At 35.6% G+C, this 19,257-nt stretch overlaps 1 protein-coding gene and 1 long non-coding RNA gene across 5 annotated transcripts; both read left to right on the top strand.

Annotated features, from left to right (window-relative positions):
- The first annotated feature begins 519 nt into the window (after positions 1-519).
- On the top strand, positions 520-4,931 carry LOC129870954 (receptor protein kinase-like protein ZAR1). Its single transcript, XM_055945823.1, has 2 exons — positions 520-2,016; positions 4,137-4,931. The coding sequence occupies exons 1-2, from the start codon at positions 762-764 to the stop codon at positions 4,772-4,774; spliced, it is 1,893 nt and encodes a 630-aa protein (XP_055801798.1). The 5' UTR covers positions 520-761; the 3' UTR covers positions 4,775-4,931.
- An 8,144-nt stretch (positions 4,932-13,075) lies between these two features.
- Positions 13,076-19,136, top strand: LOC129871648 (uncharacterized). Of its 4 annotated transcripts, XR_008762286.1 has the most exons (5): positions 13,076-13,653; positions 13,754-13,806; positions 14,564-14,679; positions 15,367-17,126; positions 18,589-19,136. It is a non-coding gene; the product is annotated as an uncharacterized LOC129871648 (long non-coding RNA). The 4 variants fall into 4 exon arrangements; XR_008762288.1 differs by lacking the exon at positions 13,076-13,653 and having other exon boundaries at positions 13,664-13,806; positions 15,367-15,675; XR_008762287.1 differs by lacking the exon at positions 13,076-13,653 and having other exon boundaries at positions 13,664-13,806; positions 15,367-16,464.
- Positions 19,137-19,257: the final 121 nt, after the last annotated feature.

Raw genomic sequence — 19,257 nt, 5'->3', positions numbered from 1 at the left:
CCATAGAAGTTTGCACGAAGACAGAAACTCGAAATTCATCCCTCAAACCCCCATTTTGCAATACAACCTTGAACCTTAACATTCTAAAATAACCCTTTCAAGCCAAATCCGATTTCGGGAATTCTATTTACCCAAATTCATACTTTCATAAAATCAAATCCAAATTTAGACATCAATTCAAATCCTTACCCGGATTGCCCTAGACCTCTCATCACTTAGATTTTATTCCTGAAATTTTCTAAGTTACTACTCGGAGATATTTCTGGCCCAAATGTTTCACTAAAGACTTCCCCATAACGATCGGGACAGGGACAAAATTTTGAAGTTATAAATGAAATATCCTAGAAAAAATAGTTTAAAGGTGTCGACAAATATCCTAAAAAAATTAGTTCAAAGATATAAATGAAATATCTTGAAAAAATTAAAGGGTTTGTATATTAAGCCTAATTGCATCTACCCATAAATCAGGTTCAAACAGTGAATGAATTAAATTAGAGATACTTGTCTCATGTTGTTTACCTTCATATCTCCCATCCCAAGGTGAAAACATGTGAATAGTAAAACAAAACCAACATTATTACCAGAATCCCTATTTAATACCTAATTTTCTACTTTACTCTCTATGAGCCTACGCTACGCCTACGCCTACCTACGTTAGTCAAAATAAATTCAAATCAAGTAAACGTGCAGTGTAGCAGTAATACCTCAAAAACCATATCTCATAGAACCAAAAACAAAACTGTGCTGTTGTTCATTGTTAAATGATGAATGTTGTTGTAGTTGTGATTCTTGGTTTTCTCACATTTTCAATTTCTGTTATTTCTTCACTGAATTCAGATGGTGTTTCTTTGTTAGCTTTGAAATCTGCAATTTCTTGTGACCCATCTGAGTTTCTTTCTTCTTGGTCGGAGTTCGACTCATCAGCATGCCATTGGAATGGAATCACATGCGATGAAAACCAGAAGGTGACTTCCATTTCCCTATCGGCAAAGAATCTGAGTGGCTACATTCCTTCTGAAATCGGAGCACTTTCTTCTCTATCAATTCTCTCTCTTTCCTACAACGACTTTTCAAAACCAATCCCTATTCATCTCTTCAATGCTACTTCCCTTCACTCCCTTGACCTCTCAAACAATGCTTTCACCGGATTCTTACCTCAGCAAATCACATCCCTTATAAACCTTCAACACCTTGATCTTTCTGCTAATTTTCTCAACGGCTCACTTCCCCAGGACCTAACTCATCTTACACATCTCACTGGGACTTTAAATCTTTCATACAACAGATTTTCTGGCCAAGTTCCGGCGAATTATGGTAAGTTTCCTGTAACATTGAATTTGGACCTCCGGCATAACAATCTGACCGGAAAGATACCTTCAGTCGGGTCGTTGTTGAATCAAGGGCCTACTGCATTTTCCGGCAACCCTTTTCTTTGTGGATTTCCATTGGAGACTCCGTGTGCAGAACCAGAAGTTCAAAAGCCACAACTGACCCCTAATCAGGAGGTGGAGGTGGGGTTTGTAGGAAAAGGGAAATCCGGAAATGGGTCGGTGGCGGTTTCTTTAATCTCCGGCGTATCGGTGGTGATAGGGGTGATGTTTGTTTCAGTGTGGGTGTTGAGGAGAAAATGGAAGTTGGATGAGGGTAAAATGGGAAAAGAAAAGTTGGAGAAGCTGCCAGAGGAGGGGCAAAAGGGTAAATATGTAGTGTTAGACGAGGGGTTTGGAATGGAACTAGAGGATTTGTTAAGGGCATCAGCTTATGTAGTGGGGAAGAGTAGGAGCGGGATAGTTTACAAGGTGGTGGCTGGCGGCGGCGCTAAAGTGGTTGCTGTTCGGCGATTAAGCGAGGGGGATGCCACGTGGAGGTTAAAGGAGTTTGAGACGGAGGTGGAAGCCATTGGGAGAGTACAACATCCAAATGTGGTGAGGCTTAGGGCTTATTACTATGCAAGTGATGAGAAATTGCTGGTTACTGATTTCATCCGCAATGGCACCTTGCACAATGCTTTACATGGTAATATCACTTCATTCTTACTTGGAATTGTTTATCTTCACTTTCCCTACTTGTCCTTTCCTTTGTTGAAGCAAGGGAGAATCGATTCACTCCAAAAATACCACTTACTATTATTCTAAATCACTAGAAGGATAAACTTTTAGTATTATAAAATCGGGGATAACTTGATAAGTAGTACTGGAGTAAGTTATCCTGCCTATGTGAGTGAGGAAGGGGGTATTTTTTGGGGAGAAAATTAGGCCAATCCCTCATAAGCAGTATTATCCATATCTGGGTCCATGGTACTTCAGGGGTTTTATTGATAGACCAGACAACCTTCAAGGGGCATTGTATTTGATATTTATGAGAAAAAGAAGATTAGTGTCTACTCCATTGAAGTAATTGTTTACAACCTTCCACCAAAACAAATTGTTTACAACCTAATTTTATGCTCTAAAAGTGGTAAGAACAAGGAAGCATAAGATATTCTTAAAGATGCTCATGATTATTCGTTGAAATATCCTATACGCACATTTAACAATTTCTGTCAAGATTTCAAGAATCAACTATCTTTGGGAAATATTAATGATCCCAAATTATATGCTTTTAAGCCATTAGGTGCTTACCGGTCTTATCTTTCTTTTGATCAAGAATAGGCAACCAAATGTAAATTATCATGAAAAAGAACTAGTTTGGGGTAGTGAGGTGGGGAGGGGAATAATACATGCATGGTTCATTTTTTTTTATATGAGCAGTTGACATTTGTGTTTTCTGCTTCCTGGAAAACAGCTATGCAAGTGTTAAGGTATTGAGACCTTTTGGGCTTCACATTTCAACGTCTGTTGGTTTATTGTAATTCACTAGTTTATGGTCCCCATTATGGCATTTCCCCCTTGTTTTCTGCTTCCTGGGGAGCACATTTAATGTGGCCTAAGATATTGAGAGAGGCTTTAAAGATGAAGTAAACATTCAGAAGTTACAGTAAGGAAAAAAAATTAGATCTATCAATTGCATGTTAAGCTATTTGTTAGATTCACGTTCATTAGGAATTGAACTAAGCATGGTTCCACATAAAACATGAATCCAAAGTCTGAAATTTGTGCAGAACAAACTATCGACTAATCATAAAATGTTGTAATTTCTCCTTGTAACATCTATTATTGTCAAATTCACTTTAGGATGTTGGACTTTATGTGAAAGAGGCATTCAGCTGACATCGAGAAGAAAACTATTACACCGTTATTTTTTTCTTCAAAATTTTTAACCAAGTGGTGAAGTCCACGATGTTAAGCTTTCGGCTAGGCAAATGTAAAACAAAAAAGACAATAAGACAAAATTCATCGTAGATTCCGAGACTTGGTAAGTCATTTCCTGTTTCCTTTAGTCTGTTGTGTCTTGTTATTCAGAGGTGTTGTTTAATGTACCTATAATTTGTATTGTGTAATAAAAGGCCTGAAAAAGTCCTGAATAGGCAGATACTGGACTTGTGTTAGCCTTGTATTCTGCGCTCTGTTCTTTTTCTGAACCTTGCACTTCACAAAAACATCAATGTTCATTTGAACTCCAGTCCATTTTTCTTAACTTCAATCTTTGAGTACAAGTCTTTTCCACATGAATCTCCCTTTTTTGCTCTTACTTCGGTATTTCACAACTTTTGAACCAATGTATCCATTTTGGGTTGGAAAGGAAGATTGCACCTACTTTGGGGTGGCTTCTTGAGAATCTGGTTACTCTAGTTCATATTGGTATTTTGTCTCACAAGATACAACTGACCTATTTCTTGTTTTCACTCGGACTTCCATTGTTTCAAGCACATATTTTTGTACCAATTTTAGGATTTGAAGTGAAAATAGGCATATTCATTATTAGTGATCATTGTCTGAAAAGCTGCTGACATAATTTAAATATAATGGACCCTACCAATACCATATTCAGCTTGTCGTCAATATGTGCATGAATCACTTTTTAATTTATCACTGAGGTTCCACAAGTCAAAAATATTTTTGGATTTCAAAACTTGCACTTTGCCATTAAAAATTCTGAAGGAAAAAAACACACACAGCTAATTTCTCTAGAGAACTTGGTAATGGAACATTATCCTTGTTAAACAATCCTTTTATGTTTATTTTTTGCAATTGCAGGAAGACTTGGTAATAATTTTCCACCTCTCTCATGGGCAGCTAGACTGAAGATCGCTCAAGGCATAGCCCGGGGTCTAATGCACATTCATGAATGTAATCCCATGAAGTATGTTCACGGGAACATAAATTCAACAAAAATCCTTCTTGATGATGATTTGCAAGCCTACATTTCTGGTTTTGGGTTGACTCGCCTTGTTTCAGGCTCCTCCAAGCCCATTAACAGTAGTACCAAAAAGCTAAGCACAAGTCAAATCATAGTAAGTCCTCAAAACTCAACTTCGTCTTGTACTATGTACGTGGCACCTGAGGTTCGAGTGCCTGGCTCCAAGTTCACCCAGAAAAGCGACATATACTCATTTGGTATGGTGCTTTTGGAGATTCTGACTGGTCGGTTGGCAGATGGAGGATCGGAGCTGGAGGATGATCGGAAGGGGCTTGAGAGTCTTGTTAGAAAGATTTTTACAGAACAACGACCCTTGTCTGAGATCATAGACCCTGCTCTTTTGAATGAGGTTCATGCTAAAAAGCAAGTCATTGCAGCATTTCATATCGCTCTCAACTGCACAGAACTGGATCCTGAGCTTCGGCCAAGGATAAGAACAGTTTCTGATAACCTTGATCACATCAAACTGCAGTAAAAGAAACTCGATCAAGTTTTGCTGACTGCCTAATGTAGAAGCTGTTTAGTGTTTGTGAATCAGAATTTTCAGTTTGTCTTGTACCAAATCCTAGATTATGTGTTTCTGTTGTAACTCTACTAATTCAATGTTCTATTTGTTGAATCATCAATTGAAATTTGCTTGTGCCAGCAAACCTTACAAGACTATTGTGTTTGATAGTAGGGTAAGCGTAAAAAATTGGCCCAAACATATCTATCTGTATACAATTAAAAAACGCCAAACCCATCGGTGGCTCCTTAAAGTTGGCATCAATTTTCACTTAGACACCTAAACCAAGAGATGTTCATTTTTAGACACCTAATGTAAGGGTCTGATGTGTCATTTTGACACTTTTTAAATAATCCGAAGTTGGAGTGTAGAGCGTGTATTACACTTTCCTCCACATAGATTAGTTGACCAATTAAATTCCGCCAACACTACCATCTTTACACGTCATAACTTTAAGATCAAATGCCCAAAACTTGATCTTCTGTCCTTTGTCTCTTCAGTTTAAAGGAAACCCTCTTCCTTCTTCACCGATCAAACCTAGCTAAGTGTATGGAAGTTCAATCTTCCTAGACTTTCATTTAGTGCCCAAAACTTGATCTTCAACACACTTGTCCATTGTCTCTTCAGTTCAAACGAAACCCTCTTCCTTCTTCACCGATCAAAACCTAGGTAAGTGTATGAAAGTTCAATATGTCTTGATTTTCATTCAATTCTTAGTTAGTACTAACTGTTATGTTTGTTTATGTTGCCAATTTTCAGGTTTAAAGGTTGAAATCAAGTGTTGAAGATTGCAATTTTGTTGGGCGTTTTGACATTTCTATCATCTGCTTCTTGAAGTGACATTAGTTTGTGTTTGCATGTTTCATCCTTGAAGAAGAAGGTGTATGTTCTGGTTGTGTCTACTCTCTGTTGGAATTTTGTAACTAGGTTTTTTTTTTGAAAATTGCACTGAAAAAGTAAGAGGCTTTTTGGGTATTTCCTTGTTGAGATATGGACGACTATATATTGACATGTTTTCATCATGGGGGTCATGTTATCGCAGACCCTAATCCTACTTACAGAGGAGAAGTAGATGTGTTTCCCGTTCCCATTGATAAAGATCATTTTAGCCTTGTCGAGTTTCTTTCATACACTGAAGACCTTGGGTACACAAATGTGAAGGGTTTTTACTGTCAAAATGAAATTAACAATGAATTTGTCCAAGTTACTTCTGATATTCAGTTGTTAGACTATGTGAAAGACTTAATAGATGGTGATGACTTTCATGTTTATGTGGTCCATGAAATTGATGAGTTAGAGGAATTGCCAACTCCAGCTGGTCTTTTGCCATGACCAGGCTCTATTGATGTTGGAAATGTGTAGAATGAGTTTGTTTCAGATGTGAATGAAATTGAGGATATTTCAAATGTGAATGAGTCAGATCTGCATAGTAGTGACTCAGATATAAATGTCATTTCTGATGAAGATGGTTCAGATGTTGATGAAGAATTGAGATCTTTTAGATCTGAAAGGAGGAACAAAAGAAATTCTAATCCTAAGAGAAAAAAGAAAGTCCCTGAAGAAATACCAGTAGGTGAAGCTGGTATTGATAGAGGCTTTGAAGATATTGGAAGAAATAAGAAGGATAGATATGTTGGCAGATTAGGAGGAGATGAAGATTATATTGATAGCTCAGACTGTGATAGTGATAATAGCACATATGTGGTAGATGTAGAAGCTGTTAGGGGTGTTGATCAACCAGGAAGAAGGAAGAGTAAAAATGTCAGGTATGATGCTGAATGTGAAGTCTCTATTTTTGAACTTGGAATGATTTTTGAAAATGCTAAACAATTTAGAAAGGCTTTGGCAAATTATGCAATAGAAAATAATTATCAGATTAAGTTAAGGCCTAATGAAACTCATAGAGTGAGAGCTAAATGTAAATTCAAAGAAAAATGCAAATGGTTATGTTATGGTGCAACTGATAGAGATTCTGGTAACTTTTTGATCAAGAACTATCATCCTATACATAAGTGTTCTCCATTAAATAAGAATAAAATGTGTACAAGTAAATTCCTAGCAAACAAATTCAGGGATGAAATAACTAAACAATCATCCATAAAGATTTGGGAAATACAAAAATTATGCAGGGAGAAGTTAGGATTGTATATGGGTATGACCATCTGTTACAAGGCAAAGCTAATGATTCTTAGAGAATCCATAGGTGACTGGAATATGGAATTTGCAAGATTATGTGATTATGCTGAGGTTATAAAACAGACCAATCCTGATAGTTCCGTTTTTTTAAGAATGGATAGAGAAACTGCACCAGGAAAGAATTTGTTTGTGTACTTCTATGTGTGCTTGGAGGCATTGAAAAGGGGGTGGAAGGAAGGATGTAGAAGAATAATAGGATTTGATGAATGTTTCTTAAAGGGTGCTTGCAAGGGTGAACTTCTAGTAGCAGTTGGCAAGAATGGAAACAATCAGATGTTTCCTATAGCCTGGACAGTTGTAGATAAGAAAACTAAGCATAGTTGGAGTTTCTTCATCAATTACTTGAAAGAGGACATGCAGTTGGGTACTGAACATGGTCTTACTGTGATGGCAGATATGCAAAAGGTAATTATATATTACATTTGCTTAATCTATCAAATTATCTATTAAGTATTGAATTGCATTTTATTTTCTTTGCAGGGTTTTCATGTAGCAGTTACTGAACTGCTACCAAATGCTGAAGTTAGAATGTGTGCTAGACACATTTGGTCTAATAGGAATCAAACCTGAAAAGAAGAGGAAAGGAGAAAATAATTTTGGAGATGTTCAAAGTCAAGTTTTGAAGTGAAGTTCAAGGATGAGATTCATAAAATGAGCAAACTTGGTAAGGATATTTGTGCTGACTTATTGCATTATCCAAAGGTGTCATGGGTTAGGGCATTCTTTCAAGAGCATTCCAAATGTGATGTAGTTGAAAATAACATGTGTGAGACCTTTAACTCATGGATCATATCATGTAGACACAAATCTATAATAACCATGTTGGAGGAAATTAGGAGAAAGATAATGACAAGATCTGTGGACATGATCAAGTTTGCCAACACTTGGATATCTGATATTGCACCTATGGCTAGACTTATCTTAGAGGAGAATAAGGACAAGTCTAGGAAATGCAAGGTGCTTTGGAATGCTGATGTAGGGTTTGAGATTGGAGAAGGGGAGTACAGACATACAGTTAACTTGGCTGATAGAGTTTGTAGTTGTCGAACTTGGCAACTGAGAGGCATTCCATGCCAACATGCTATTGCTGCTTTGTGACACATAGAACAGGAGCCTGAACCTCTTGTGGAGCATTGGTATAAGAAGGATACCTTCTTAAAGGCGTATAGTCATTTCATCTAACCAATTCCAAATAGAAAGATGTGGCCTGAAACTAACAATCCAAGGATTGAACCTCCTGAACAAAAACCAATGTCTGGTAGACCTGCAAGAAATAGAAGAAAGGGCAAAGATGAACCAAGAAATAAGTATGAAAAAATTTCTAAACAAGGGGTGAAACAGACTTGTTCCATGTGTAAACAACAAGGTCATAACAAGAGATATTGCAAGGTAACATAATTTATACTTGCTTGTGTCTTTTTTATTCACTTGTTGAATTTTTAATGAACATATATTTTGTGGTTAAATATTCAGGTTGCTGCTCAAAACTCACAATTTACTGGTCAAAGCTCACAAGGAAGTAGCCAACCTCAACCAAAAATCTTCAGTCAACCTGAACCAACAACATTCAGCCAACCTGCATCAACTACATCAAGCAAGCATGCTTCTTCAACAACAGTTTGTATTGATACAAGTAGAGTTAAGAGGGTGAATGATACAAGCTCAAGCCAACCACCATCATATGTGGATACAAGTATTCCTTTTACAAGAGGAATAACAAGTCAAATACCTCAGAGGAGAAAAGAAACTATTGGACAAAAGAGAGGAGTTGCAGCAACTGGAGAAGACTATGCAGGAGGGAGGCCAAAGAAGCCATCATATGGTGGATCAAGTAATGTCGGATTTGGCATATTCACAAGTGCAAGTGGAACCCAAATACTCAATGTATGTTGGTTTTTCCTTTGGTTACATACTAATCTTCAGTAGTGCAGCATACTTACTAATTTTGGTTTCTCTTTTTCTGTAAAAACAACCAGGGACTTCAAGTCAAAGGATTCTGCCAACAAGTTCAAAGCTAGAGGATGCAAGTTCAACAGGCATAAATCTTGGTTTTAAGCCTAGTCTTGAGATGGAAAAATAAAGATGTTGTCACTACCAACCAGTTGCAGAAAATGGCAAACAAAAAGAAGTAACAACAGCTTGAAGTTTTGAACACTAACTGCGGATTGCTTAACAGCTTAACATAAATTTGTGAATTGTGTAATGTATTCAGTTTTGAGGATTGTGTAACCTTGTTAAACCTGGCCACTGATCTTCGTATTTAGCATAATGCTAACTTTGAGTTCATTGTTGATTATGTTTTTGTAGTTGCACTGTGATATTGTTAAATATTTTTGATATTAAATTTGTGAAGTCTCTATTTTTGTTGTTGGTATTAACCAATCCACTCAATTTGAGTTACATTGTGCAGAAAATTTTAAACTTTTAATAAGTGAAATATGTATTCACATCAACAAGATGTGAATTGTATACAACAATAACATCAAAATACATACAAATGTGGCCTAGCTAGAAATTAACAGCAACAACAACATGAGGATTATTTCTTCACAGCAACAACATCACCCTTACATTAACTTTACAGCAACTTTACAGCAACAACAACATCAAAATAATACTGCAAAACATAAGCAATTTTACAGCAGATTTTTGAACAAAACATAATGTTACTTTAAGGCAAAAAACACAACACATTTTAACAATTAGGCTTCAATCTTCATATTCCAAACACTACCAACTCAGCAGCGATCACACCAACAATAAATATATTTCTTGCTCAATTTATTTTTTTATCAAAAGCCTTGACTTTCTTCAACAAACTCCAGATCACCTTATTTGCTTGAGGAGGGTGTCGATCTTCATACCAATAAAAAAATTACAACCACCCATCTTCTACAAAATCAATCAGAAAAAAATTAGAAGCCCACAATTAACAGAAAATACTTATTCCTCTTTTGTTGTACTTACAGAAAATAAATGAAGCTTTAAGATTCACATTGAATAAAAGTTGCAATATATGAGTAAAAATATCAACATAAAGAATTACTTTACCTTTGAAAGTTTACAAGTAAAAAATCTACGACCTGGATTTAGTTGAGTCGAAGAAGTCTTTAATAGTGCTTCATTACTACATTTACAATATCGACATTCATCCAAAGAGGCCATGGAAGAGTTGAAGAAGCTCGACATGGAAGCGTAGGAGAAGAGTGAGAGAAAAACAAAGAAGAAGAGAGTAAAACAAAGAAGAAGAGAGAAAAATAAAGAACAAGAGAGAAGTGATTTTTGCCCTAAATCAGAGAAACAATCTAAGAAATTAGGGCAAAATGAAGAAGAAGATGCATAAATATATAGATAAGAGGGATATGACCGTTATAGGCCAAGACTGATGCCACATCAGCTGAAAAAATAGGTTCTACGCGCCTCTAGTAAGTGCAAAACACGCGAGTGTCCAGCTGATTAAAAAGTGTCAAAATGACACATCAGACCCTTACATTAGGTGTCTAAAATGAACATCTCTTGGTTTAGGTGTCTAAGTGAAAATTGGTGCCAACTTTAAGGGGCCAGCGATGGTTTTGGCCATTAAAAAAAGAAAGGCTAGTCTAGGATCATGTCAAATGGCATCATAGAATCAAGACATGTGCTATATTTAGGACAAGTTAGTTAAGTTAGTTAATAATTAACTAACTTTTAAACTTTTATAAAAAAAAATTAAAATTTTAAATTTTGAAATTTATTTTATTTTTTGAAAAACGTTTTTAAATTATTATAATTTTTACGGTTTCTATAAATACAAATTGTGATAGTTTTGTGATCATAATAATGGGTTTTTTAATTTGATAGTTACCATTTATTTTATAGTTTTATAAATATTTTAATTTCTTACAATTTTTTGTAAATTCATATTCTGGTAGTTTTCAACATATATTAATGGGTATCTATTGAAAATATAATGTTTAAATACATTTTAAATCGTTTATTAAAGACAAACGCATAAAAAATAGCTATTTAATTTAATTAATAAAAGAAACACACTTATCTCATGTATTTGTGAATTAGTGGTTAATGGGAGTTAGTTGGGGATAATGGGATAAGGACCGTGTAGTTAGTTTTTTTTTTGTCTTTTTTTTTAATTAAAAATATAAAAAATTTAAAGATAAAGTATGAAACTGTTTAGGCTAGAAGTTGTTTTCTAATTCATAATATTGTAGCTACGTATTATGTGAAATTTTAACTATAATGTATAAATTTCTTTTTTAATTTTATTTTTTCAAATCAAACAGATTAACATAAACATGAGGAACACGGACATGAATTCTGATCCACTTTGTTACGATAAAGTTTTGTAAATAAACAATGTTTTTCAAAACTGATAAAATAATAGATAAAAGTAACACTTTGATTAAATTATTAAAAATTAAAAATTAAATTAGAATAATAATAATCTCTATATATAATTGAAGAGGCAGAAACTATCATATATCAGTACAAAAAAATAGTATTTATCATTAAAAAAAAATTGTACAGTTATAACATTCAATTTTTTTTCTCAAAATTTCATATTTAAACCAATCAACCCCAAACCCTCACCCACTTTTCTCATTTCCTCACAAAAGTGAGATATAGATAAAGTAAAATAAATACGTATATAATTTAAAAATAGTTTGTATAAAGTCAAAAAATTAGGAAAAGGTTATTTGAAAACCGTTTTCTAACACATGATTTTCATTCTCAACTTTATCTTAAAACTTCTACTGAAAATTTGTATTTTTCGAAATAGCATTGCTTTCCTTTCTTCAACTTCAATTCATGCTCTCTTTCTTCATCTTCTTATGAACAACAACCCCAATGTACTAATTACTCTTTTTTCTCAAAATATCAAATATTGTTGTTAAAATTGTAAACTTCAGAAAATCATTTTTCTTTATATTTGTTTCGTGATTACAGTTATTAATTTCCGTACACGAAATTCTTCCTCGGTTTTTACCCCACGGAGCGGTAGCTTGCCTATCCCTTACGGGAATCGAACTCGTGTCTTCGACATCACGCTCGACCTCATTGACATCGGAAGATTCATTCGAGATGCAGGTCCTGTCGGAGCCTTGGTAGCCACTGCTCCTTCAGTCTGAGAATCTGCCTCTTTGTCGCTTGTGGCCTGGACGGCTCGGTTCGGCTGAGTCGCTTTCCTTTTAGACTGAAAAACGAAAACGGAAAGATTGGACTCACACTCGGTGATTCAGGAAGAGTAAAGAGCAGTTCAGATAATTTTATTATCTTGACTGCGTTTGTTTTCTTCTTTTATTTTGGTACTCAAGTTTCAATCGTTGAACTATAGATGTGATGAAGATCGATAATTTTACCATCTGGGTTCATTTTATTTAATTTACACTTCAATTATTTTTATATGTGATGAAGATTAGATTTTTATCATCTGGAGTTTGTTTTATGTTTACCCTTTTTTTTTCGTTTTATGTTTGCCTTATATTTTTGGCTCTTATTTGCTTTTTTTTTTAAGATTTCACAAATGGGTATCGCGCAACATATGTATAGAACTCAAATTTCATTGTACTGAGAAAAGTGTGTTACTAACATTTTGATAAGGAATCTGATATTCTCATTTTGTGTTCTCTCTCTTTACACAGTTAAATAAAAATATCAAGTTTACAACTTGATAATTTCCATCACATACTCTCACTCAAGACAGATAATAACTCAACAGAGAGAATAAGAATTTTGATGAGAAAGACCCAAAGTAAAATAATTCATTTTTTATTGTTCTTTGGCTTTTCATGTATCTCCAAAATATTGTATTGTATTTAATATGTGGGCGTAGTTATTTACTTTTTTATGCATAGATAATGAGATATTTAAGTTGTCTCATTGTTTGTCATATCTGTTTGTTCAATCGACACAACAACAAATTTGGCCTACAGCCACACCCATTTTAGACCACGCTTAAAAAGTATTGCCAAAAGTATCTAAGGAATCACTTTCAAGACGTGACTTTTGTACAGAACTTTTGGCCACAAAAATTTTGACAACACTTTTAAAGCGGTGCTCTTTATAATTATAGGCTACACGTTATAAGTATTGCCAAATCATAAAATAATTAGCAATGCTTATTTAAACATATGACCACACTTTTAAGTGTCCTATATTTGTAACTCTAAAAACAACACTTTACAAGTGTGCCTTATTAATTCTCATAAAATTATAGCAAAAATAATAACCCCCCCATATATCTATTCCCCCGCCCCCCTAATTTCTAAAAAACAAGAGTATTGCCTTTTTTCCCTTTCATTCTTAAGGATTTCTCATTGTACCTCTCAACTCTTTAGCAAATTTCATCGCGCATCTGAAGGGTCCCTCCAATGAAATCACTACTTTTGGTTTCTGTTTTGTCCCTGATAAAGCACGGATTTTGATTTGTCGATTTTCAAAATTGTTGTTGGCGCTCTCTTTGAAAGCATAGTGCGTATCACTCTGGTTTTTCATGAACCGTGGTGTTTATATCCTTGTGTCGGTTTCTTCTTATGCATATGTTACTGAGCCATTGTTGATGCATATATTACTGACCCATTGTTGATTGAAGTTGACCAAATTTATCACCTCGCTTGCGCTGCTTTCTTTATTATTTACAGTATAATATTGTTAAGGTTAAGTAATTACAAAGTTTTCTTCTACTCAGTTTTACATTTTTATGAAGTTAGATTTCCTGAAAAGCACATATATGAATTTTGTTGGTTCATTTTGTAGACAATTAAGACAAACATAATTGGAATGCAACTTGCCAAGGGAACTAGAGCAAGGTCGGAATCAGCTTCTCTCTGTACTTTGTTTTTGGTAATGTAGATCCTCACCTCACCATTTATGTATTTTGAGAAAATAGAATTTTACTCTCATTAACTTCTATGCCCCTCAAGATGAGACCTATTGAGGTAATATTAAACTGATTATTTCCCTTTTTAACTTTATATGATAGCATCTGATATTTTAATCTTACACTGAACCTCTTTAATCAGAAGGCCTGAATTCCTTAAAGGTCAAGTTGCAATTGTCTGAAATTATATATAAAAATAGAGTAGTTTCTTCTCTGAGTTGTAATTGAAATAATGTAACTGGTTCAAATGAGAGGTAATTCTTGAGACGTTTTAATTTGAAAATGCCTAAGGACTTCTATTCTCCGGCCAAAATCTTGAGTAAAGTCTCAACTTTTTGTTTTTCTATGCACTTATTTTATCACCACTCCTAATCGACATAGAGAAATATCCACCCTTTACCGATGAATTGTACAGTCCTCTATGCTCCATTTGGCTCCAACAAGGATGTTTGAGTTCTGATCCCAATTTAGCAAGTTTTGCCTTGGCTAGTTTCTACTATACCATGCGGCTTCTACTTGATCTATAGTTTCAAAATGGTAAACTGTTTGTTTAAATGGTAAAAGTAAGCTACTTTAACACTTAAACTTTGAAAAACTAACTGTTTTTACAAGTGTATACCTATTTTGTCATCTTCAATGCTAGGATAATGGTGGCTGCTGCATTATTATTTGTTCGTCTCTTGCAGGGTTGAAAGCAGTGGTGGCTATTCTAAAGGTTTAGCCTCAACTTGACATTTCCAAATGGAAGAAGTATCCCACAATAAAATCTCGTTTGCATGTTTACATGGATCCAAGTAAATTGGTAGTCAATAAAATTTCCTCCATTTTTTCCTTACAAATAAGTATCTCATTTATTGATATCATGGTGCGACTTTTGGTTCACTATTTTACTTTCATGGCTTTGCATTTATGAAAATATTAAGAACAATAGTTTCTTTCAATGTGACAGCAAAAACATGCTACAATCTGCAAGTCTAAGTTATAGTCAGTAGAATTCTAGCTATTAACAGTGACAAAAGGAGAAAAAAGATAGTGATGTAGTGCTCTTGTTACACTACCGTCCATCTTCTTTCAATTAGTCAATTCAAATTAAGTTGTTGGATAGTATGAAGACCTTAAAGAGGGTGAAAACTTTTCAATATTTCATTATATTAGCATATATATTCAGTTCATCCGATTGGAGTGTATGCTTAAGAAATGTCATTTGCTAGTGGGCATATTACTTTATGGCGCAGTTATCATCTAGTAAATGTAGTTCTTGTTCAATGAGGGATTATGTTATGGCTAGGTGCCATTTAGATGATTCAGTTTAAACACGAGCTTTGAGAATACTTAAATTGAAATGTTATGGTAACATGTCCAGTTGCTTCGTCGTACTTATTTAGTCTATTAAGCAAATAACAGTGAATGAAGGTTGGATGTTGATAAATTCTGTGCCGTAATTCTTTTGAGCCTCTAGGGATTAAATTAGTTCCTAACACATTTTCAGGTGCTTGATAAAGAATTTGTGCCGAAAGATTTGAAAGTGCAAGGGATGTTGGCAGATGATAGAAGATTGGGAGAGATTGTTCAAAGAGAGTTTACAGAAAATTGATGGCTCAATCTGGAAGCAGCAAGATTTATGACACCGAGTGTGGAGCTGATTTCTTCCATCAACATTTTGCTGAATGATCTATAAGCTTATGCATGACTAATTTGCGCACACTTCAACTAAATCATTGGACAGCTTGTCCGGCCCACTTGCCTGTTATATCCTGTACTTTCGCACCTTGGGACATTGTCTTAAGTCTCTTGAAAGGTGCCATGTGATCTAGATTATCTACCACGCTATCAAATAACTCTAAGGAAAGAAGAATGAGATACCCCATAATAGGGAAGATTGAAAATAGAATTATAAGAATCCGGAAGGAGTTGGAGGCCAAGTAATGAGTCGTAGGACTCGACTTACTCGCATAAGCTACCAACTTGGATGTATTACCTATTTAAGCTACTTGAGTACACGCCGAGCTTATGTAGGAAGGATTACACGGGTTCTTAGACTAAGATGAGATTACGAACCTACGAAAGGGGAGAAGAGGACACGTGGCAGCAAGAAGGAGTGCCACGTGGAAGCAAGAGGAAGTGACACTTGGAAGCAGGTGATGCACCTACTTGGGGTCGAGTAGGTGACCCACTTGCTTGGAGTGGACCCCACCTGCCATGGGGTAGCCCAAGAGAGAACGCATGGATGCGCTGGCCCAATGAGGGCTGGATACGTGTCACCCTAAGGGGATGACACGTGTCATATTTTAAGGGAGTGTATGTATAGGTCTTTTGATGACTAACAAGTCATTTCTTCAAGTTTAGACTTAGCCATAATTGGAGAAACTAAGAGATTAAAAGAGAGGAGCTACGACAGCCAAGGATCAAAGGCAAGCCCTCCAATTTCATTCCGTAAATTAATTATCTATGGTGTACTATGATGAAAGGAAGGTGTTAATAACGTAAATTTACTGTTTGGAGCAGAACCAAAAGGGTAATGAACAACCACTACATTTTCAGCCACGTCAAGGAACTTTCGAGGCGAGTTTTGGCGGGTTTTGGCAAGGTAAGGTTCTCCCTTTCGAGTTGGAGTTAATGATATTGTTATGGAGTATATTAAATATGTTAAATGAAGCTTGAAGTAGGAAAATTGCATAAGTATACTTGACGTGAGAAAGAAACTAAATTGAAGTCATTTTAGCTAAATCGAAGTTGAGTAGTGTGTTATGGTTGTGGTGCTGCGGTTGGAGATGATTTGGTTACGTGTTGCAGGGCTGGAAAGTATTTCAAAAGGGGTGTGGGTGCTTCTGGTTTCAGCCACACAACCCTCCATTACGTGTGGTCAAAGGTTTTATGAAATAAAGACTAAAAACCTTATTTTGGTATCGTGATTTTGGGCGAATCGTTGGAAACTTGTATTGGGTAATATTGTAGTGATTTGGTTGTACATAGATGCTGGTTATTGTTGGTAATATGGATGCTAAGGTTAGAGGTTAAATCGGAAATTTGGATAGGGCAAGTTATAGAGGAGACGCTGTCCGATTTCTGTTAACTTCGGAACTAGTCAATAGACTAGTCAAGAAGGACGAGCAAGGAAATAGTTCCTATAAATACATGAATATTAATGTAGTAACTGGAAAGTGAAGGTCATTAATATTAGTATTACTTTCATGATTAATAAGTTAAGGAGGTAATGAGGCGAGCTGGATTACAGTTAATCCATAAGAGGTATGTCAAGCTACCCCTTTTTCTCTTTTGGCATGTCTTAGATGTAAGTATTATGTATGTGAAATTGGGAGTTATTCCATTCTTAAAGCTCTGAGTATGAGTGAAGACTCTTGTTCACTTCCTACTGATTAGAACTCCTGTAATAAGTTGAGTCATTACCTTTCAAGTCTTCCATGTGATAAAAAGTAGTATAGGTAAAGCTTGTCCTTTCCTACTTCTAGAAAGACTAGACTATAAGTAATATAGGACATGGATTTGGAGGTGAATCCATTTATAAGTTTTGGGTATAAATCGTGACTTGTAGTCACTTCTGAATATTAAAGGTCTGAAAGTAGTTAGGCTACTATTCTTGAGCCTTCTATATAATGAATAGTAAGTGAAGATACCGGCTCCTCTTTCTAAAGGCTCTACAGTGATAAATGTTTCCGATTGTATAAGTTGTGTCTCTGATTACATGAGTTATGTTTCTCATTGCATAAGTTGTGTCTTTGGTTAATGAGCTATGCGGCATTATCTTGATATATGTCTGTGATTCCTGAGGCCCCAATTGATGTAATTCCTAATGACATCTAAAGGGTACTTTGGATAATTACTTTCCTGGTCTTCAGGTGACGGTTCACTTGACTGTTTCATTGAGTCTCAGAGGGTGACTTAGTTGCATATGGTTTCTCACTACTATACTCGTGCATGCTGTAACCCTTCTTTCTTCGCATCCCACGATGGGCTGGATATTATATCGGGCGCAACTTTACTACTTCTTTCATCGAGTCCCAGGCCGGATATGTATGATTCCATATACGAGAAGACGATTCCGTATGTGAGGTGTGGTATATGTTATGACGATACAATTATTCACCGAGTCCCAGGCCAGTTGTACTATGATGGTATGTGTTGTAATATGATAGTTTGTGTGGTAAAATAAGGAAGGAATACCGAGTCCCTTACTAGAGGGTCGGGATACGTATGTATATGATGTTGGTACGCTATAGATGTACCCCACTCCCTTCACCAAGTCCCTTTAGTCTAAAGGGCCGGATACTTTATGTAGGCATGCATATGAAGATATAGTGATACATTTGTGACCCCGATCCCCATAATGGACCGGATATAATATGATGACATATATGATAAGATTATATCGTATACGATGATATGATGCCGTATACGACGACATGATGAAGTAATATATATAATGAAAAGAGATGACGACATGATGATATGATGATATGTTGATATGATAAAATAATTATGACATCGAGTTCACTAGAGGTCTAGGTACAGTGTATGATAATATGTATGACTACATATCCTAAGATGCAGGCATAGTGATTGCTAACTGTCATATTTGTTCCCTGCATCCCTATTTCAACTGTAACTTCTTTATAAGGTTTTATGCTTACATACTTAGTACATATATCGTACTGACCTTCTTTCTTTGGGGGGCTACATTTCATGCCCGCAGGTACAGACATGCGACTCGAGGATCTGCAAGCATAGGGTTCCACCCAGTGAGTTTGAGAAGAGATCCATTGTATCGGAGCCCAACTTTTGGTACTGAACCTTGATGTATATATTTGTTTGTTCAGGGGTATGGAGGGGGCCTGTCCTTCCATATGTCATTGTTACTATCCTTAGAGGTCTGTAGACATACATGTGGGTTGTATATACATGTGTGTGAGTTATGTATCTATGTATTCTATTCAGTTGTGCCAATATGTAAGCATACAATAGGTCTAGGGTATACGCGAGTGTCCGACTTGGGCACCCATCATGGCCTATGGGGTTGGGTTGTGACATTGCCCATGTATCAAAGATAATGCTCTCTACCAAGACAAGTGCAGATTGACTCATACCAATTTTTGTAGTTCAGATTTGGACCCGGGACCTTGGATATCTAGTGTTTGACTAGTATGCTATACTATATTATTTTCTCTAAGTTGGTAGTACAAAAATCATGTTTGATCATACTATTGAAATCATATTTACCCCTAAAATACTAAATGTCTAGATGATCGCTTGTGGAACTGGATGCACATTTTACAGTAGTTCGTAGTTCTAGATCCTGTGAAGTTGATCTAGAATGCATATTTGGAAACTTCTAAAGGTTTTCACTTGCCATATGTTGTAGTAG

The sequence above is a fragment of the Solanum dulcamara genome, chromosome 10 (assembly GCF_947179165.1).
Source record: "Solanum dulcamara chromosome 10, daSolDulc1.2, whole genome shotgun sequence".
Lineage (NCBI taxonomy): Eukaryota > Viridiplantae > Streptophyta > Magnoliopsida > Solanales > Solanaceae > Solanum > Solanum dulcamara.
Note: the sequence above shows the minus strand (reverse complement) of the source record. Positions and strands in the feature narration are given on the sequence as shown.

What these genes read in the sequence shown, in the direction of transcription:
- LOC129870954 (XM_055945823.1), top strand. Translation starts at nt 762, where the DNA reads ATGATGAATGTTGTTGTAGTTGTGATTCTTGGTTTTCTCACATTTTCA. An exon ending in CTTGCACAATGCTTTACATG is followed by an intron (nt 2,017 to 4,136) that starts GTAATATCACTT and finishes TTGCAATTGCAG; the next exon opens with GAAGACTTGGTAATAATTTT.